The sequence below is a fragment of the Macrobrachium rosenbergii genome, chromosome 56 (genome assembly GCF_040412425.1).
Source record: "Macrobrachium rosenbergii isolate ZJJX-2024 chromosome 56, ASM4041242v1, whole genome shotgun sequence".
In the NCBI taxonomy this organism is placed as follows: Eukaryota; Metazoa; Arthropoda; class Malacostraca; order Decapoda; family Palaemonidae; genus Macrobrachium; species Macrobrachium rosenbergii.
Window position 1 is genome coordinate 27,096,095 of NC_089796.1, and position 23,154 is coordinate 27,119,248.

Genomic DNA, 23,154 nt, shown 5'->3' on the forward strand with positions numbered 1-23,154 from the left:
GTACTTCTAAAACTTAACCTTTTGATAAGATAAAAATACTAAAAATCTGAACTACATAACAAAAGATACATCAAATTATTTGCTACATTACACAACAATATCAAATGGTTCTTCACTAATTTCCATAATATTCCAACTTATCTTCCTACATTTAGGACTGCAACTTGGCATTCTTCCCATACCATTCCTTTCTTACCAGAGAGAGAGAGAGAGAGAGAGAGAGAGAGAGAGAGAGAGAGAGAGAGAGAGAGAAAGGGAAAATAGCCATTTGTATTCTGCTGTCCTTGAACTTTTCAAAATTACCGCTAGATGTCGCGCATAATTCGCTTAGAGCTCATTAAAGCGGAGGAGTTACGTCAGGTGGTTGCTTAATGACCCGAAACTTCCTCTATCTTTTTCTGTTTTATCGAGTATTAATGATTTGAAATAAGGGAATTGGCTTAACTTATTTGCATATCAACGCCAAAGTTTGTTGTCGCTTGGTTGTCTGTGTCATATTTAGACTTAACCAGCAAGGTGACTGTAACATGAGTGTTAACCTCAGATTGTGAGCCTTGAGTTTTGAGTTCTCTACTGTACATGTTCCTTTGCTTCTGCATTTTTAGCTTTGATTTATTCTTGGGCAATTCACTGTTATATTTATGTTCAGATACAGATCTGCTATCAACTTTCTTTTTACCAAATGCCTTCTTCCCTTCGAGAATGTGGCGAAAGAAGGTATTGCCCTTCACGTTCTTTGCAAGTGTATTCTGCATGAGGTTGCTAGCTAGCTCTTGTTCACGGAGTTTCTAAGGCCAACGGCGTCTGGCTTCTCTGAAAGGTCACCAACCCAAGTACTGACCGGATCCGACTTTGTCTAGCTTTGATGATCGAACGACTAAAAGTGTAGCGCACGTATTACTGTCTGACAACTAACTGCCATTATCTGGCCCAGGTCCGAAAGAAAGAAGGAAAAAGTAGTGAGGGTTTAATTACTAACCAAGCGATACGCCTACCGCTTTGATCATGGAAAGTCATATGAATATACAGTAAACCAGGCGGAAACCAGGGGCATAAAAGAATTCCGAAGTTTGGCTGTATAAATAAAATGTTACTGACTCATGTATCCGACAATTTTTATTTGTAGGTGTTCACGAAATATGTATATGATATATATATATATATATATATATATATATATATATATATATCTTATATATATATCTATCTATATATATATATATATAAATTATATATATATGTCTATATATACATATATATGTATAAATATATGTATATGTATGTATATACAGTAATACATATATATATAAATGCGTGTGGGGATTGTCTGAGAGAGAGAGAGAGAGAGAGAGAGAGAGAGAGAGAGAGAGAGAGAGAGAGAGAGAGAGAGAGAGAGAGAGAGAGAGAGAGAGAGAGGATGAGCAAAGCAATAATGAATCTTGCTCCCGAACTTCCGTCCAGGTAACTCTGAACTAATTATTTGTCGCATTGGAGTTTCTAAGTCAAGTGGGAGTTCAGCATCGTGGCGACAGAAGAAAATCCCGGTGTTGTCCCCGCGTTTGGAGTTTGCTATTTCAGGGCTCTCTCTCAGTGTTGGTTCTTGGTCATGGGACGGTGTTCCTTATTTACAAAATCTACAAACTTGAATACACTCTTAACTGTTGGAATGGAAGGAATATAGAATTTAGGCCAAAGACCAAGCACTGGGACCTATGAGGTCATTCAGCGCTGAAAGGGAACTTGATAGTAGAAAGGTTTGAGAGGTGTAACAGGAGGAAACCCTCGCAGTTGCACAACGAAACTATAGTTAGGAGAGGCTGGATAACACGACGGGAAAAAGAGAATATGAATGGAGGTATAGTAAGAGGAATGAAACGGGTTGCAGCTAAGGGCAAAAGGGACGCTGCAAAGAACCTTAAGTAATGCCTATAGTGCACCGCGTGAGGTGCACTGCCGGCATTATCTCCCTACGGAGACTTTCAACTGTTCAGTGTTCCTTTTGTATATATATATATATATATATATATATATATATATATATATATATATATATATATATATATATATATATATATACATATATATAGAAGAATCGCAGGGGAAACAGACCCGACAAACATCTCAGGTTGAAGAGGTAAAGGCATGCATGTCTCTTACAAGAACAAGTTTATTCTGCCAACGTTTCACATCACATGATGCATCCTCAAGGCTGGAAATTACAGACAATAAATACTTAAAATGTCACTTCCACAATGGGAAAAGCTTCTTTAAAAATTTAAAAATTTTTAAACATTTACAACTAAAAAAAAAAAAATTAAAACAAGAACTTGAAAGGAACACCTACCAAGGCAAGAGCTAAAAAGTGACTAGAAAGACAGGGAGGAAATAAACAAACGAAAGAAACCTATAACGAACGTGGAGAGTAAACAAACAGGCAGTTATGCTATAAACAGTTGTCTGGACGACGATTGGGTGTTTAGTGTTGGTACATTAGTTTTATGAAAAGCGACTCAACACCATCAACTCGTCGTCCTTACAGGGCAGATCAATAATTTTAAAATCATTAATATCCAAGCGGGTACCACAAATCTTGGAATGATTCCGAACATTGGATAATTCAGGATTGGACAATGTGCAACCCGTCCTGAAGCTGACACCTTGGTGGGAGCAGAAACGGACCTTGAGAAGCCTCTAGTACATCCAACGTAGGTTCCCAGACTACATCTGGGACAGGTATATTTATAGATAATGTTGGATGTCAAGGATGTCTGGGAACCTACGTTGGATGTACTAGGAGGCTTCTCAAGGTCCGTTTCTGCTCCCACCAAGGTGTCAGCTTCAGGACGGGTTGCACATTGTCCAATCGAATTATCCAATGTTCGGAATCATTCCAAGATTTGTGGTACCCGCTTGATATTAATGATTTTAAAATTATTGATCTGCCCGTAATGACGACGAGTTGATGGTGTTGGAGTCGCTTTTCATAAAAACTAATGTACCAACACTAAACACCCAATCGTCGTCCAGACAACTGTTTATACCATAACTGCCTGTTTGTTTACTCTCCACGTTCGTTATAGGTTTCTTTCGTTTGTTTATTTCCTCCTGTCTTTCTAGTCACTTTTTAGCTCTTGCCTTGGTAGGTGTTCCTTTCAAGTTCTTGTTTTAATTTTTTGTAGTTGTAAATGTTTAAAATTTTAAATTTTTAAAGAAGTTTTTCCCATTGTGGAAGTGACATTTTAAGTATTTATTGTCTGTAATTTCCAGCCTTGTATATTATATATATATAGTATATATATATATATATATATATATATATATATATATATATATATATATATATATATATATATATATATATATATATACATGCACACATATATATGTGTGTATACATGTGTGTGTGTAATTCATCTCCTGCAGTCTCCTCTCAAGTATTTTCTATTTATGGAAAATATTCACCTTTCAATTTACTTAGTTATTTGCCCACAGGTAAATTTTAGCTGAAAAGCTGTACTTTTCTCAAAGCAAAATATATACTTTTTGTTTTAATGACTTTGATTCATTACTCGTCGATGGTAAAGTTCCTCTCGGTGGCTAAAATCACTTCTTTAAAAATTCTATATTGATAACCTTGAATCTTCAACTGAAGGTTATTATTTATACAAACGAAAATTGGATGCATTTACGGAGATTTCCCCGTAAAATATATTATCGATGCCCATCATTCAATATTTATCCTATTCCGACAGACCAGTAATAATCACGAGTATTATATCACTGATGGGACCAATTTATCCCAAAAAATATTAATGAATTCTTTCATCAATCAGGCGAATAATCGATCATTTATTGAGCTCATTTTTTTTTCCTCAAGAAGAGAATAAGTTACCTCTGTCCAACTTCTTATGTTACCCTGCTTAAGTTTTTATCTCCATTCCCTTCTTATTCAATAACAAATTCTTATGCTCAGCCCTAGGAAAGTATAGAAATGTTACTCGGGGGTCTTTCTTAGCTACTAAATATAATAATAATAATACACTCTCCCACTTCTACTCGAGCGCTCGCACGCAAGAGCGCACAGAACCATAGTTGCACGAGAGAAGGCTCCACCCAAGGAGAGAATCCTAGCTCGGCAGCCAATGAGAACTCGACACTAGCAAGAGACCCTTTAAATACCGCCACACGCCAACCCCCCCGCCCCCCTCCCCCCCGTCTCCAGATTCATCTCAACCGTCCAGAAGATGACCAATGGGCTGGTCGAAACATGTCGACAGAAAAACTACAGAAAAGGTATCAAGAAAACCCAGAACCCATCTGCTGGTATCTACGAAAACGTCCAATAAATGACACACCGTTAGAACTACTAAATTCTACGGATTTACAACACTAGGTTTCAGTAACCTGCTCTTTTTTTTTTTTTTAAGAATAAAAAAATTCTGCTGTAAAAACGCTGTTTAAATTTACCGAAATATGAATACTGGCCAATTGTTGGCCAGTACTGACATGCAAGAAAGACGAATTATAAGAAAAATGGATACAATTAAATATAAAATCAATTCGCACAACACAGTCATCCTTTTCAACAAAACATGCTTGAAAGAGGGTCTTCTTCCTAATAATAATAATAATAATAATAATAATAATAATAATAATAATAATAATAATAATAATAATAATAATAATAATAATAATAATAATAAAACCTTGAATGATCAAGCATAATTTTAAGGTCGTATAATCACACAAAAAAAGTGAAACAATCAGTTCGTGAAAACACAAATCTTTGGTGGCTTGTTCACTGGTGAATCAGTTGGTGAAAGTTATGCACAATTCCGTGGTGGTTTGGCCACACAGAGAGATTAGAACTCAGCCAACTGGAGAATCGCTTTGTGAAAGTAATGCACAATTCTGCGGTAGTTTGGTCACATAGAGAGATCAGAACTCAGCCTACTGGTGAATTAGTTGGTGAAGGTAATACACAATTTTGTGGTTGTTTGGTCACACAGAGAGATTGGAACTCGGCCAACTGGTGAGTCAGTTGGTGAACGTAATGCACAATTCTGTGGTGGTTTGGCCACACACTCAGACTGGTGAATCAGTTGGTGACAGTATTCTGTGGTGGTTTCAACCAATTGGTGAATCAGCTGGTGAAAGTAATGCACAATTCTGTGGCGGTTTGCCCACACACAGACTGGAACTCAGCCAATTGGTGAATCAGTTGTTTAAAGTAATGCACAATTCTGTGGTGGTTTGGCTACACAAGAGATTAGAACTCAGCCAAGTGGTTAATCAGTTGGTGAAAGTAATACACAATTTCTTTGGTGGTTTGGTCACACAGAGAGATTTGAACTCAGCCAATTGGTGAATCAGTTGGTGAAAGTAATGCACAATTCTGTGGTGGTTTGGCCAAACAGAGATTGGAACTCAGCCAACTGTTGAATTAGTTGGTGAAAGTAATGCACAATTCTGTGGTGGTTTGGCCACACAAGAGAGATTGGAACTCAGCCAACTGGTGATTCAGCTGTGCAAGTAATGCACAATTTCTGTGGTGGTTTGGCCACAGAGCGATGGAACTCAGCCAACTGGTGAATCAGTTAGTGAAAGCAATGCACAATTCTGTGGTGGTTAGCCCACACAGAGAGCTTAGAACTCAGCCAACTGGTGAATCAGTTGGTGAAAGTAATACACAATTCTGTGATCATTTGGTCACACACAGAGATTAGAACTCAGCCAATTGGTGAATCACTTAGCCACACAGGAAAGTTTGGACTCACCCAATTGGTGAATCAGCTGGTGAAAGTAATGCACAATTCTGTGGTGGTTTGGCCACACAAGAGAGACTGGAACTCAGTCAACTGGTGAATCAGTTGGTGAAAGTAATGTACAATTCTGTAGTGGTTTGGTCACAGAGAGAGATTAGAACTCAGCCAGTTGGTCAATCAGTTGGTAAAAGTAATGCACAATTCTGTGGTGGTTTGGCCACACACAGAGATTGGAACTCAGCCAATTGGTGAATCAGTTGGTGAAAGTAATGAACAATTCTGTGGTGGTTTGGCCCCACAGAGATTGGAACTTAGCCAATTGGTGAATCAGTTGGTGAAAGTACTGCACAATTCTGTGGTGGTTTGGCCACACGCAGAGATTGTAACTCAGCCAATTGGTGAATCAGTTGGCAAAAGTACTGCACAATTCTGTGGTGGTTTGGCCACACAGGAAAGTTTGGAACTCAGCCAATTGGTGAATCAGTTGGTGAAAGTAATACACAATTCTGTGGTGGTTTGGCCACACAAGAGAGATTGGAACTCAGCCAACTGGTGAATCAGCCGGTGAAAGTAATGTACATTTCTGTAGTGGTTTGGTCGCAGAGAGAGAGAGAGAGATCAGAACTCAGCCAATTGGTGAATCAGTTGGTAAAAGTAATGCACAATTCTGTGGTGGTTTGGCCACACAGAGAGATTGGAACTCAGCCAATTCGTGAATCAGTTGGTGAAAGTAATGAACAATTCTGTGGTGGTTTGGCCACACAGAGTCTGGAACTCAGCCAATTGGTGAATCAGTTAGTGTAAGTTATGCACAATTCTGTGGTGTTTTGGCCACACACAGAGATTGTAACTCAGCCAATTGGTGAACCATTGGTGAAAGTAATGCACAATTCTGTGTTGGTTTGGCCACACAGAGGTGTTGGAACTCACTCATTTGGTGAATCAGTTGGTGAAAATAATGCATAATTCTGTGGCGGTTTGGACACACAAGAGAGATTGGAACTCAGCCAATTGGTAAATCAATTGGTGAAAGTGATGCACAATTCTGTGGTGGTTTGGCTACACAGACAGATTGGAACTCAGCCAACTGGTGAATCAGTTGGTGAAAGCAATGTACAATTCTTTGGTGGTTTGGCCACACACAGAGATTGGAACTCAGCCAATTGGTGAATCAGTTAGTGAATGTAATGCACAATTCTGTGGTGGTTTGGTCACAAAGAAAGAATAGAATTCAATCAGTTAGTGAATCGATTGATGAAAATGATGCGCAATTCTGCAGTGGTGGTTGGTCTCACAAAGAAAATGGAACTCAGTCACTTCGTGAACGTGGTGTGTAGTTCTTCTGTGACAAGGCAGAGGAGGAGGAAAGGGAGACCCATTAGATGCTGCACTGACGAGGTGGCAGTATGTTAGAAGGAAGAAGTCTTAGCACCCAGAGTGCGCATAAGTGTACAAAAGACAAAACTGAATAACGAAATTTATCTAAAGGTATTAGATGTGCTCTTAATATGCTATGGTATAGGGGTATGAAGTACACAGAGGATGAATGTGACAGTGACTGCTGTCTTGTTATTTCACTCTATATGTTGCGCCCATGCGCGAGCGTGTATACACCGACGATTAGGTAAAGCTGAAACGAGCCAATGGATACGACACAAGTACAATACATCAGAGGACACATGTTAAAAAAATGCACTCAGGAGAAAAGAACAGCAACAACAACGAGGTAGTCAACATTTGCATAACCTAATGAGCAAGTGTCTCTCCAGAAATTGGGAACTTGATACCGAGGGGTGGGGGGAAAGAGAGTTAGAGATTAATACAGGGCTTTTACCTGAGTTATAGCTGGTTCACTCAAGGTATATTCTTGGGCCTACGAGATGTTTGTTTGGCGGCCTCTGGTGCTTTCAGATTTTAGATGCATTTAATATGTGAAGCGAAAATAAAGAATATATCTTATTATGTTGCATCCGTACTTGACTCAGTTTGGCAGCAGTGCCGAGATCTGCAAACAGCGAGAGCTTTGAGGCGCCGTTGACAGTTGCCAATTAGTGATCTGAGGAGTTTGCAGTTTCGACGATATTTACCATATTATTATGTCATTGCATTTTCTGTAAATAAATGCATAGAATTCCCATTATGACTGTCGAACTTGTTTACTCCAATATCATATATGTCCGTATGTCTGAACATATCTGATAAGAAAAAATTAATAATCAGATGGATGCATCTGGATGTGTTGGCTTCAATTTAGTCTAGGTGAGAAATTTGCATACTGTAGACTACATGATAAATAACAGGCTTACATAATTATGAGTTCATTATTATTCCCGCTTGTTTCTCTGGTCAATAACATCAAAAGCTTATGGTTTTTATATGTCCATTCAATGAACGCAAGTACACCTTTTTATGTTCTTACCATAAAATCTATTGGCGATGTAACGAAGATAAAATTCTGTCTTTTTCAGAATATGTTTGAGCTACTCTTACACCAGAATGTTTATTACTTTACATGTATGTTACATTTGATAATTATGTAGGCCTGCTGTTTATCATGTAGCCTACAGCATGCAAATTTCTCACCTAGACTAAATTGAAGCCAACACATCCAGATGCATCCATCTGATTATTAATTTTTTCTTATCAGGTATGTTCAGACATACGGACATTTATGATATTGGAGTGAAAAAGTTCGACCGTCATAATGGGAATTCTATACATTTATTTACAGATGTAATGGCATAATAACATGGTAAATATTGTCGAAACTGCAAACTTCTCAGATCCCTAATTGGCAACTGTCAACGGCGCCTCAAAGCTCTCGCTGTTTGCAGATCTCGGCACTACTGCCAAACTGAGTCAAGTACGGATGCAACATAATAAGACATATTCTTTATTTTCTCTTTACACATCACAAGCATCTAAAATCTGAAAGCACCAGCGTATTCACGGTGAATTTATTGTAATGGAAACACAAGTTTTATTTTATTTTGATTGCATGAATGATGCAAAGTTCGATGATAAGTAAAAACAGGTATAAAGAATGAAATGCTTCTCTCTTCACTTTTACTCGTTGTAATTCCTTTGTGTTTTATCTTACTGATTGCAGGAAATCATGATTTAGTTGTACAATTAATACAGAATCCTATGGTATGACCAAAACTTTCTTATCTTGTGCCAAACGTGAGATAAATGAAGAAATATAAACATATTGTTAGTTTTCTGAGCTACAGACGTAAAATGAGACAGTGAGCAAGCCGCCTACCTCCCGATACCAGCCAATCAGCGGCCGCCAAACAAACGTCTCGTAGGCCCAAGAATCCACCTTAAGTGAACCAGCTATAGTTGGCAATGCAAAACTATAAACATACTGACTGTTTACATGGGATACAGTGTTTGAAGTCAAACTCTCCTGTGAACCAAAACAATAGAAAACTGAAGAAAAAATTAAATTTACGAAACACTAAAACTGAGCAGAATAAGAGTTATGATACAAAAAGTGGGGCACTATGAAACAGAACACCAAAAATTATTTTTAAACAATTTATGAACCCAAGGCGGGAAATACTCCAAACAAAATGATCTTAGTAAAGCTTACCAGAGTTTAACTTGAAAGTTTTTGACTGCTCTGCCTTCCCCGAGTAGATAACCGAGACAGTCGCGCACCTGTCAAAGACAAGTGTTGGAACATTAGTGAAAATTGTACTCACCAGAGAGAGACCAGAAACCATTTTCCTGAAAAAAAAATCAATATTTTCTCTGTAGACATAAGGAAGGAATTACGCACCTGATTGTTGAGTTAACTCCTGTGGGATATATGTGCACAGTTAACAGGGTGGGTAAAAAAATCCTGGGTTTTTTAGAAAAACCCAATCCGGCCGGGTTAAAAAAAAACCCGGGTTTTATTGGGGAAAATGCGGGTTTTATGGGGAAAACGCGGGTTTTTTACAATTTAATAGTTTCACATGCATTTTCTATTTCCTTATTGATTCTTTACCTTTACTATTTAAATCTAGTAATATTTCTATGTCCTCAGTTTCATTTGTATTTCAGCTATCAACTTATAATCCTTGAAAAATTAAGAGAAAATATAAAAATAAGTTGAATAGTCATGCAAGTCTCCTACTAAGTAAAAGGTCCTTTCCCGAGACCGATTTTAAGTCCAGTCTTTACCAATATTGCAGTCCCTTATTTTAAGGGTTAAGTCAGACCAGTACCAGGTACGTATGATAATTAAGACTTCTTTAGCTTAGGTCTACTATGGAAAGTTTGGGAAACTGAAGTCCCAAGTTTCTGACAGCAACTTTTATTAAACAATGAACCGCTTATCCCAAATATAAAGGAAAAAAATTATCCATCGATCAAGAAGGTGTGGCAACTGCGTGGCTATCCTCAATTAATGCAGATTTTGTAGCATCTTTGATGGCTTTGTCTATTGAAGATAAAGCAGCCTATCCCAGATCAATGTTGGCAGCCAAAGTAACTGAAACTTTCTCGCCATCCAAGTAGTGGAAAAGAATGGAAGCAAAAGCAGAAAAAATAAGTGGTCCGGTTACACCGCAATGTTGCAAGTTTATGCAAGAAATAAGTTCCCTGCCAGCTTCTTCAGCATCAGTTTAAAGAATTTTTTCCACTTTTGGTCAAATTCACACCAAATTAAGAAACAGACTAGGCAATGGGAAGACTGCAAAGCTGGTGAAGCGCAACAGAATGCTCAAGGGAGAACCAGCAGATTGGTAGTTGCGAAATAAATGTATACTGACCTGTAGGAATGTAAAGTGCCTACAGGCCCTACAAGGGTATAAGCGTAATTCATTGTATTTTACCTGCCGTACATAAAATTAAAAAACTAATGATTGCTTTACATCAGTAGGAAAAAGTAAGCTACTGTACTTTGTTTTGTTTTGTCAACAGGTACCTTTATGTTTTTTTTTTTTTACCAAATTACTTAAAATGCGGTGGTCTATTGAATTACTCTACTGTACTAGCTCTTTGCTTAAATGCATCTTTACTAATTTTGCTTGAATAGGCCTATGAAAGTTTAAGTTCTGTACTACTCAAAACCAATGCCAAGTTTGTTTGTCTTTAGGCCTAAAGTATTAAATGTAGCTAGTTTTTCATTAATTACATTACTTTTCAATATAAAATCATGACAAATACTGGATTTTCTTTTGTTCCTGATATTTTATAATGTATGTACATACTGTAACTGTATGCACAGTACAGTAATGCCCTGTTGCAGTCAAAAAGTTGAGACTTCAGTTCACTTAGTAGGCCTAGGCTAAATCTCAAGTACCTTATGTGCCTGGTCTGACCATAAATCTGACTTAAGAACAGATCTGATTTACAACAGGTCTCAGAAACTGATCTCGCAGTAGGAGACTTGCTGTACTGTAAATTGTAATGAACTATATTATGTCTCCCAAAATGAAAAAAAGGGGGTTTCGAGGTATACTGTTCTACTCTTTATTATGTATCACACTAAAATTTACACAATAGTACCATAATAATGTATTGTAGAAGCAGAAAACAGCTAAAAAATGTAAAAAAAAAAAACGCCTTTTTTTTATATTAGAAAATTATTCTATCTTCCATAATTTAAAAAAAAGGGTTGTAAATATATTTGTTCTACTTTAAATTATGTATCAAACTAAGTTACACAAGAGAACAATGATAATGGATTATAGAAGCAGAAAACAGCTAAAAACTTAAAGAAAAAAAAAACCGCCCGGGTTTTTTAGATTAAAAAACCTGGGCCGGGCGGGCAAGCGGGTAGGTCCCTGGGTATCTACCCATGCCAACCTGGGTGTATATATATATATATATATATATATATATATATATATATATATATATATATATATATATATATATATATATATATATATATATATATATATATATATATGTATGTATATATATATATAATATAATATATATATATATACACACACACACACACACATATATATATATATATATATATATATATATATACATATACATTACCCTTTAAAAGCCTAATTGTGAATCGTGTGGTATAAACCACATAAAAGTCACATCATTCAAAACGAAATATTCAAAGCTTAATGCTACATGATTATTAGTATTATTAGTAATATTCCATTACGCTATACTAGTAAACTTTCAAACTTAATAGAATTCCTTATGTATAAGCTATTTTATGATTTTTTTTACTATGTTAACTGGTCAGAAGTGATGTTACTATGCGGGTAGAACTCTTAAAATGAAGGTAAGTGTAAATTACAGTTTAGAGTAAGTTACAATTCATATGGAATTACTGGTAGGTGTGAGATACACTGCATGTTTATTTGTAAGGTATACTAGAGGTATCTGTTACTCATCAGATTTGATTACGCTACTTATCAAAAGGCCAAATACCTGAAGAATCTTTTAAGTAGAGGGACTACTATGTTTGAATGCTGGCAGTCAGTGGCGCACTAGTTTAAATATCTACTCTGAATATAAGAAAAGCATGAATATCTTTTGTTTGCGAACATCTCTGAAATAAGAAAAAAATTATTCAATAATCTTATTCATAACATTCCAAATTTTTGTTTTTTTTTTATTTTGTTTATTTTGTGAAAGCCAGCAACATAGCAATTTGGTACCCTTATTAGCATATACCTAAGAAAAAAACATATGAGGGTGATTGATAGACTGAGGGATTTGACACTATAAACTAGTGTAACAAGTACTGTGGGCATTGGCTCCAAAAAAAGTCGAAGGAAATTATAAAATTGTTATGACTCACTGCTGATCAGCAAAGCTGAAAAGTTAATCCTACGCTCTACCTTCTCTTTTATCCGGGCTTGGGACCAGCATGCATGAGTGTAAGGTGCATCGTGGATTGTTAACAATGCTGTTATAACAATGAACATTCTTTCTGTCCGACAGCTTGGCAGGAATGTCACGCTCTGTGACGGTAGCGGTCGTGTACGTGATGTGCGTGACGTCACTCAGCTGGCGGGACTCCCTCAAGGCTGTGCGCGGAGCTCGGAACGTAGCCAACCCAAATGTCGGGTTCCTCAAGCAGCTGCAGGATTTCGAGAATGAGAGGCTTTCAGAAGTAAGTATGGAGGTGTTGTTCCTCGTATCGAATTCAGCTGGCCTTATGCCAGCACAGCCTCTTACTCTGATGAACTAAGGTATTGAGTCATTTCCTCTGTGCTATGTACTGAGCCTAGAGTGTAGCCAACCCACTTCTGAAGGACTTCGAAACCGAGAGATTCTTAGACGTGAGTATCAAGTTACTGATACCAGATGATGCTGGCTTTATGCCAAAACAGGTTATTGCTTTGATAAACTGCCTTAAAGGTACTAGGTCAATCCGCCAAGGCTGCACAGAGAGCTCAGAATGCTGCCAACTCAAACGTTACATTTGAGTTCCTAAAGCAGCTGCATGACTTTGAGACTGAGCGAAAAGAAAAGAATTGATATCTTTTGTTTACGAACATCTCTGAAAAGAGAACAAATTATCCAGTACTTTTATTCATAACATTCCAAATTTATAGCCAACAAGATGGGCACCTTAGTGCCCTTGCTAGACTACACCTAAAGAAAAAAATACAAACGTATATTAGATTGTGGGATTTGGCACTATTAGATGAGTTTACAGCTATGGGCATCGGCTTCAGAAATAAAAATTCGTCGAAGAAAATTATAAATGTATTATGACCTACTGCCGATCGGCAGACTCATAATCGGATTTGTATTGCTCTTGTTAGATTAAGCTGACCTTATGCCAGCATGGAATCTTGCACTCTGGTGAACATTCCTTTAATGCATGGAAGAACCCCCTCGATTTTGTGTGTAAAACCCAGGGCAACCAGTTCACATGCTTGGGTTCCAAAACTTATTCAGGGTGCAAAAACTGAGAACCTCATAGATTTATGTATTCCTAATACCAGCATGGATTCTTCCCCAAGCAACGATTAAATTCTTGTAAGTAAAGATTCGCTCCTTCACTGCTTGAGCAAAGCCTGGAAAGCAGCTAGTGTACGAAGAACTGAATTTATCTAACCTAAATGTGGGGTTCCTGAAGAAGTTACTAAACTACGAAAATGAAAGGTTGACTCAAGTTAAGTAAAGAACTATTCTTGGTTTTCTGATTAAGTAGGTCTTGTACAACAAGAGCCCTTGCTTTTATGAAATGCCCACATTCCATCAATTCTATGTACAGAGATTAAAAGGTTGCCACTTCAATGCAGGTGATTTATGATTTATGAAAATCAGGCTGTAAAGCCAAGCACATGGGGGACTTTCAGCCATTCGGCGCTCAAGACAGTGAAGAGAGGGAGGTGGAGCAACTGGATAGCAAGCTGGAAGAAAGGAAGCGAGAACGGAGGTAAAGTAAATGGCTAAAATGTGGGTGCAGTTAGAGGCAGAAGGAACGTTACCAACAATCTTTGGTAATGCCAGTGCACCACGTGAGGTGCACTGACGGCACTGCCCACCTACGGGGACTTGAATGCAGGGTTCGCAAAGCTGCCATATTACTACGATAATGATGTTCACAAATGTAAGAATGGAGTTGCTGTTGTCAAGAGTACGTTATTCATATGCCAACACAGGCCTTGTTCTGATAAACAGCGTTTACAGGCATTCAGCAAATTCTCAAAGGCTGTGTGTGGAGCCTAGAACATGGCCGACCCAAAAGTGGAGTTCCATAAGCAGCTGCAAGACTCCAAAGAAGGTTGATCGACACACGGATGGACTGATGATGATACTCAAATAAGCAATTCTTATGAAAACCTCGTAAATGGGCACATTACAAACTGCAGTGACAATCCACGAAGGTATATGAATTAATGATATCAACCTTCGAGAAAAATATCAACATACAGAATTTAAAAATATTACTTCAGAGAAAGTTTGCAAAGCTTTAGTCGTACATTTTCTTCCACATGGAAATGGTTTATTCTTTGTTTGAATTCTGTACATCAATAAGTTATTGCCTGTATGTATAAAATCGTCTTTCTTCAGGAAAAAATTGTGGCATTTACTTATTTTAAATATTTTGTTTGACCAGGCTAACGGTGATGTCTAGGTAGGTAAACAGATACATATATGTATGTATGTATGTAGGTATGTATGTATGCGTGTGTATATATATTTATATATATATATATATATATATATATATATATATATATAATACATACATATAATATACACACATTATATATATATGCGTGTGTGCGCGCGCGCACGCGTGAGTGTTACCATAATCACGAAAATCCTGTATAAAACTTTATTCCTCAGTAACGAAAAGAAAATAAATGAAACTGTGGGTGCCTGACGGCTTCACCCTCCAACGGGTCTCTTCGCGAACACCTAAATAAGCTTCTTCAAGAGTCCTGTTCGTTGGTAAATTGTCAAGCAAACCTTCATCCGGGCTTTAATTTGTTTTGTTTTTCAATCGTGAAATAAACTCACACACACACACACACACACACACATTTTTCAATGAAACAATGGAGTGGTTGCTAGCCTTTCAACACACGGTCCTTTACTAGCAGACTAGTAAAGGAAATAAACTCAACACTGTTGTTTAACTTTTCACACACACACATTCATCACGTTCCATACATTTTTATATATATATATATATATACATATATATATATATATATATATATATATATATAATATATATATACATGTAATGTACACACACACACACACACACACACACACACATATATATATATATACATGTATATATATATATATATGAATACATATATATATATATATATATATATATATATATATATATATATATATATATATATATATATATATCACAAGATTCACAAAACACACTTGAATCACTTTCTCCTAGAAAATGAAGTTATTGTTTTTTCCTACCTAACCCCGCAGGAACGCCGAAGGCTGAGGGCCAAGTACCACAACGTCACTCTCGAGGACGAGGACGAGCAGATGGCCAAGCAGCTCTTGGCTTCGTACTACCACTCGATGAGCATTGGAGAGATGTGCGAAGGGAACTGCCCTCCAGGAGTGGCGTGCCCCAGGGGCCTCTGCCACCCACCGAGGAGGTGAGGAGACCAAAAATATACCACAACATGGAAAGGAGAGGAAGAGTGCGCCGAGAGGAGGAGGAGGAACGTAGATGTAGAAATAGGAGGAATAGGTCGGAGATAGCAGGAAGAAGGGGAAGAAAGGACAAAGTAGCGAAAGTAGAAGGAATGGGCCAAAAGTAAACCGAAGGATGAAGTAAGAAGGTTATAAGTATGAGATAGAAAGAGTAGGTGCGGAAGGAAAACATAGAAATAGCAAATTAGAAGTGCCGGCCCAAAAATATATGGAAGGAAAAAAGAAAATCGCAGACTTAGTAAAATAGAAAGAATAACGGGAATTAGGTCAGAGGATTAAACAGCTAAAAGTACATCGGAAGAAAGAAGGGGAAATGGAGAGATCAGAGGAAGGAATAAGTAAAATGAAAGGTTAACGACAGAAATGAAAAGTAGTTTAGGGATAATTCAGATCATCAAACTTGGGTGCTTTGCAGTTATAAGGAAGGGAGAGATAATAAGTGAACAGGGGAATTCAAAATACGTGATCTTATGGAAAAATGGGAAAGGAAAAGTGCAAGGACAGGGAATGTAAAGAGAGCAAGAATGGGAGGATAACAATATGAATGAAAAATAGCTGCACATAAATGAAGTTTGTAAAAACAACGAAAATAAGTTAATTAAAAATAAATAAACGATGCAGCTGAAGGAGTTGAAGAGACTATAGAAAGAATGTGGATACAAATAAACAGAAAATAAAAAAAATAAAAATCGAATAATAGAAAAAAGCAGGTTAATAATAGACTGATACTTTGGAAAGGTGTTGAAACTGATTTAAATACGAAGCCAGAGAATGAATGCATGAGGAGAAGAAACGACAGACTGAAAGTGGGGATAAACGAATGAAAGACGGGCGAGATCACATAATGATGGGAATAAAATAAGGATTAGATCTACATTTAGGGTGTTACATGAAGAAAAAATTAAGCAGGATAATCACACTGTAAGTTACAGGAAGCACAATAGGTTGTAAGATACAGCACAGTATATAGGATTTCACTTGTTTGTCCTCTATTGTAATCTCATAAGATAGAAAGCGTTGATTTTGCTGTCCTCAGAAAACAACTTATTCACACACACAAAAAAACTATAGTAAAGAAAGTTACCTCAAAAATATAAAATGGAGGGACATTACTTCATACCTGTAGCGTTTTGAGAAAAACTTGATGAACTTTGGGACGCCATTCACTAACGAAAAAAGTGACTGAAAACGTGTACCTTATAACTGTTTATATCCAATAGAATCACGCAAGACATGAAGTATAAAGAATCATTTGTAACGTCTAGGAATCATGACAATGTCACTGTCAAGTACTTTGTTATAGGTGAAAAAAGGATAGGCCTTGACAAACCTATGAATGAATAACACGGACAAATAAAAACATTCAAAGAGAAAAACCCCATTGTCGATTATACTTGAGCAGCCAAGAACGGTATCGGTACTGCTGATAAGTCCAGCATTTATATTTCAACAAATAAACTATTTAGCTGTTACTTCAAGTGTTCTTCAGCATTAGTCGCTTGATTTACGTTAAATAAGGGTTTATGGAACATCTCCAAAAGCAAACTATATAAACTAGTGAGAAGAAATAAACACAAACCTCTTGAGAATATGACAAAATAACCTAAATGATAAACATAGCTTTTGTAGCAATCGAACACAGATGACCAATTTATATTAACATATAAGTTCTACTACACGTACATATGTACTTGGTGTCCACAGAAAGATTCACTCAGAGTTGTAATTATTCATTATGTACATGCAAGGTACGATCAACTAAAAAAAAAAAACTTGAAAAATAATGAATACAAATAAAAAATAGTCAGAGAAATACATGGGATGACTATACAAAGCAATCATGGAAGTACAAGTACCAATCCCGGCGTGTCAAATGGAGTAGTAGAAATCTAAAGTAATTCATATTCATGATACTGTAACTAGAGGATGAGTTCCAGCAGAGAAGAATTAAGAGAAAATAGAAAAATAGAAACAATCAAGTCATTTACCAAAAATGAATAAATGATGATGAGATTTAATCACAGACCAATTCTTATTTCTTATATTTTTCAGGCTTTCTGCAGAGGGGTATAGGGGGATTACAAAGATATACACATGTATGTTAGAGAGAGAGGAAAAATAAAATAAATAAAAAAAGTTTGGCATCACCGCAATCACGGGCAAGTCTCAGCCTTATTTTAGGCCTATTACTCTTAGGCCTCCCATCGTACTTTCCCCTTTTTTAATTTCTAAGTCACGTTTGAATTTCTTAAGTATAAGTAACTAATTGTTTTTCTTTGTATGTGACCCTTTTTATCACCTCCACAGCTACAGGTCGAATTAAGAATCATGTTTCATTGTATGCATTCCTGTCAGTCATCTAGGTCATGAATTGAAATACTACACACACACACACACACACACACACACACACACACATATATATATATATATATATATATATATATATATATATATATATATATATATATATATATATATATATATATTTATATATATATATTTATATATATATATTTATATATATATATATATATATATATATATATATATGTATAATATACATACATATATATAAGCATCTATAATTAACAAACGAATGTATATACACATACAATATACGTAAACTATATTGTAAAGTATACATACGTATGTATAATTCTATATGCATACTTTCATACAAAAACCTAACACCGTTATTATTAATTTCCCATTCTGTTCCACTGGTATTTTGCTTGTTGCATCATTGTACCCTTTCATGACACTGTCAATTTTACACTTTGTTTTTCTAACCTAACTTTGATTTGATTTCACACACTGGATTTAGAAAGGCTAATAAAACTTTTAGAAAACCAATTCATGTTCTCAATTCCATCAACCTTTTTGTGTTCGGCTTAGCGCCCTAGGAGGATTCAGAAGGAAATCCATGGAAAATTAAGAGGATTTTCCATGCTGGTAAATAACTGTACATATGATATATATGGCACTCACATTATATATATATATGTACATATATATATACATATATATATATATATACATATATATATATTATATATATACATGCACACACATACACATATATACAATGTATATATTTGTACATACATGCATACACGCAGACACACACACACACACACACACACACACACACATATATATATATATATATATATATATATATATATATATATATATATATATATATATATATAGATATATATATATATATACAGTATATATATATATATATATATATATATATATATATATATATATATATACAGTATATATGCAATTCACCTTTGAGTATAAAACTTGCAAACCACATGCTAAATCATCTCCAAATTATTCCAGCACTATCGGCACTGACTCCTCTTAGAATATGCATTAGTTTTAGTCAAACAAGCAGTCAACTCAACTCATCACTTAATCAAATAACAAATGAACTCCAAACCGATTAGATAACTTATACATAAAAGCGCCATTGTCATTATCAATCAAGATGTAAATAGCACATCATATTATCCTGATGGTATACTGTATATACAGTAATTTTTGGCCTAAGCAGCTGTACCAATAGGCCTGTTTTAATCAACCAGATTCCCCTTTTTCCTCCATCAATACCCATTTTTTTTATAATAATAAGCAGTTATGGTCTGTTTCTTATATCTGAGTGTTTATTACTAAGTGTTATTAATTAGTGTTTTGCCCAATGTCAAATATATTGTGGGGTTATGATTATATATCTATGTCTGTTATATGTATTTAACGATGTGTTATTGTTAAATTTTAAGCATGGAGGACAGTAAATCAGGCAACTTAATATTACAAATTTTTACGTAAAAATTTATTTAAAGCTTTTTATATACGTGCATTTATCTATCAACTTATAACATATTTTAAATTTCATTTCAATATGTAAAATATTTATTCATGTCAGTCTCAATATATATATATATATATATATATATATATATATATATATATATATATATATATATAACAACCTTATGATGCAAAGTCTCTTGCAACGAAATTATATGATTTCTCTGAATTTACCGTCAACCTGAATTACTATGTTTATTAAATGTGATGACATATTCAGGCAAACAGCTTAGGATTGTTAACTGATTGATTTACGTTTAGAAATTAGCTGGTGTCAATAAGCATAAGTATCTACTGAAATTTGATCAGATAGTTTCTACATCGTAGAGGCATACAAATTTACGCTTTATGTTAATAATAATAATAATAATAATAATAATAATAATAATAATAATAATAATAATATAATAATAATAATAATATGGCAACTGACGCTTATGCTATCAACTGTTCCCTTGTTACTGTTAAAATTTTGATATCTTTAACATACTGTATTCGCCATGGCTGTCGAAAAAAAAAAATTTCAGTAGCGTTATGTAAAATGTTGTTAAAGTTTGCACATTATCACAGTATCACAATATTAACCCAGTATGTATCCACCTACGCGTCACCTCCGAGGTGCTAGTAGGCTACCAAACTTGGCGGAAGCTCACTGGGGCGCCGTGTTTAGTACTAGCCCCTCGGGGATCAATAATGTCAGTTATTAATATATAGAAATGGGTTTATATAACTTTGGTTCTCGAGGGTCTCGTACTAAACACGGAGTCTCACTGAGCTTCCACCATGTTTAGTACTAGCACCTCGGAGGTGACGCATAGGTGGATACATAACGGGTTGATACCCATTATCACGACCCTGAATGATACCTTGAACTACGAGTATAAACCATGTGTATTTGTCCTCATAAACATGAAAACATGGTCTGTAAGCATCTAGTTGCCTAGGCCTATTTGCCAGTCTTGGTCTAATATAAAGTCATCACAGACTACATGCTACCACACTAGGCAAACATCTAGAATTGCCTTGGACTAAAAGCTAGTCTACAAGTACAAAGTCACTATAGACAAAATGTTAAACTAAGCCTAGTTTCGGTTAGTTGGACCACACCAGACTTCTTAATCTCCTTACCACATTACTAAATTTTCGGATAGCCTTTGGGCAAGGGCCGTGGCTAGAAGATGGCCGGCTAACCTAACCAACCACCCAACCTAACCTTAAATCTAAAAACCCAAAATCACCGAAGCCAAAAAATTTCAATTAGAAATGAGACATTAAAAGATTTCAGGCCCGAGAATAAAAAATATAAATAATGCCTTTCCAAACACGGAAGGAGCTGCAATTATTGTTTACATATCCATTGTAAAAGCGTAGCCTAAGCTGGCACCAAAACATTAATAGACATTTGCATTTCGAAGTCACTACAAACAAAATGTAAACAATACAAACCTCCTAAAAAGTTGCTTAGAAACCTTAGATTTTGCGCTATCATGGTACCACCAAAAGTGGCACAACTGCGGTGACTCAAGCACCTCACTGCTACGCCCGACCATGAAACCAGTCACCAACATTAAGAATACAATGAGACTGAAGCTAACCTGGGCTTGGACCTATCTATGACTTATCCGCCAATCTGTTCATCTTTTCGCGGGAAAATCCGAGTTGCCGATTGCGCTAAGAATACCATTTTTGTTACTTCCGACTCTTGTAATCACACCAAGAACTTTTAATTATGAATATTAAGATTCATGTTGAATAATCTAGTACAATTCAATCCCAGTTTGAAGTAGTAGGATGAAAGATAAATAGCATTTATTGGCAACACTTCTTCCCTCTCTCTCACAGGTACCTCACTCAAAGCGAAAAGTGATACCTCTTTGGTAATGATTCCTGTTGTACGAAAATTCGTTGAAATTTTATAGACAATTTATTTTCTTCAAATTAAACTTTTCGTTGTGCACTTGAGTAATTTAATGATCATCATTGTAATGGTAAATACTTTCTAGTCTGTGGGTGCCAGTGCACACGCTCACAGCCTGTGTGAGTTTCTGCTGCAAAAATGTTCACTCGGAATGCTTTTGTCCTTGTAACCAAGACAATGGTCTAATGTAAGGCTATCTTCTTCATTTACACCTTTCATTCCGTTTGACCGTTTAATCAGAATGTTACCTATTAGGTGCATTCCACATGAGCAGCGAAAACGCTGCAGCTGTTAGCAGTAAACATGCTAAAAAGGAAGGAGGAAAAACAGCTAATCTAGCCGAGAGTTTTTACTGGCAACTGTCGTCATGAATACTCGAACAACTTTGCCTCTTTTTTTCTTTTTTCTTTCTTGTGATGCCGTGCTGCTAGTGATGGCACCATACACGGTGCTCATGGTGTAACAAGGGGCGATTCGTTTCTGACAAAACAGGTATTTTACTACAGTAATTGAGGGTTCAATTCGTCCCTGAAATGGTACAAAATCCATGATAGCACCAGCTAAATATGCCTCTCATTCACCGATTTGAATTACATTATCGTTTGTTGGGAAAGTACTGGATTATTCCTGCGCAAAACTGCAGATCATATGCTGCAAGATGAAGAACACGGGCGTCTTCACTTCAGCTAGCTATCATTATAGTTTGCTCTGGGTGAATTCCAGCACCAAGAATATGTTGCCCTGTGGTATTTCCTTGATTACAGTCACACACATGTATACATACACACACACACATATATATATAAATAAAATATATATATATATATATATATATATATATACATATATATATATATACACACACACATATGTGTGCGTGTATTAAAACGAGGGGACTAATGAGTTCTAGATACAATGATCATATATTTTTCGGGAATCGAAGTCACAGGGCTATGAAATCTGAAATACATTTTGGCATAATTTGGTTCCATAAAATTCAAGTTGTAATAGTCTTGGTGTTTCATTCAGTGCCTGTTGGTGGGGCTGGTTTAGATGGTGGCCGGTAATAAAGTCACAGGTAAAAAATTCACAATATTTCTTGGGGGTCATTATCTTTATGATATTTACGGTCTTTTGTTTATGTTTATACGGAAATCCCCAACGGGCTTGTACTAAACACCCCGCAAAAGTGGATACATAACGGGTTAAAAAAAATATCCCAACGGCCTTGTATTAAACACGCCACAAAGGTGGACACATACCATGTTAAAACCCTTGGGGGTCACTATCTAGGAAAGATTATTGTGACTTTTTTCCTGTGACATTTTTTACCAGGATTCGGTTTAAATAAACCGGCCAATGCCATCAAGGGCTTTGACCAAAGGCGGCATGCAGTTGTGATATGATGTGAGAGGAGTCAGTGTGAAATTATTCTTAACTTGC

The 23,154-nt window shown here is 36.1% G+C and overlaps 2 protein-coding genes across 3 annotated transcripts in view; one reads left to right on the plus strand and one right to left on the minus strand.

The window, feature by feature from the left end:
• The window catches only part of LOC136836290 (uncharacterized), a 484,005-nt gene extending 462,619 nt beyond the window's left edge, over positions 1-21,386 (minus strand). The window contains exons 1-2 of the mRNA XM_067100354.1: positions 21,240-21,386; positions 9,364-9,431 (exon numbers count right to left, since the gene is read on the minus strand). Coding sequence (XP_066956455.1) covers positions 9,364-9,431; positions 21,240-21,361 — 190 coding nt within the window. The 5' untranslated portion in view covers positions 21,362-21,386. The remainder of the gene's footprint in view (positions 1-9,363; positions 9,432-21,239) is intronic.
• Positions 1-23,154, plus strand: part of LOC136836289 (serine/arginine repetitive matrix protein 2-like) — a 327,543-nt gene that overhangs the window by 284,996 nt on the left and 19,393 nt on the right. For both annotated transcript variants that reach the window (XM_067100351.1, XM_067100353.1), the window contains 2 exons: positions 12,684-12,855; positions 15,672-15,847. In XM_067100351.1, coding sequence (XP_066956452.1) covers positions 12,684-12,855; positions 15,672-15,847 — 348 coding nt within the window. The remainder of the gene's footprint in view (positions 1-12,683; positions 12,856-15,671; positions 15,848-23,154) is intronic.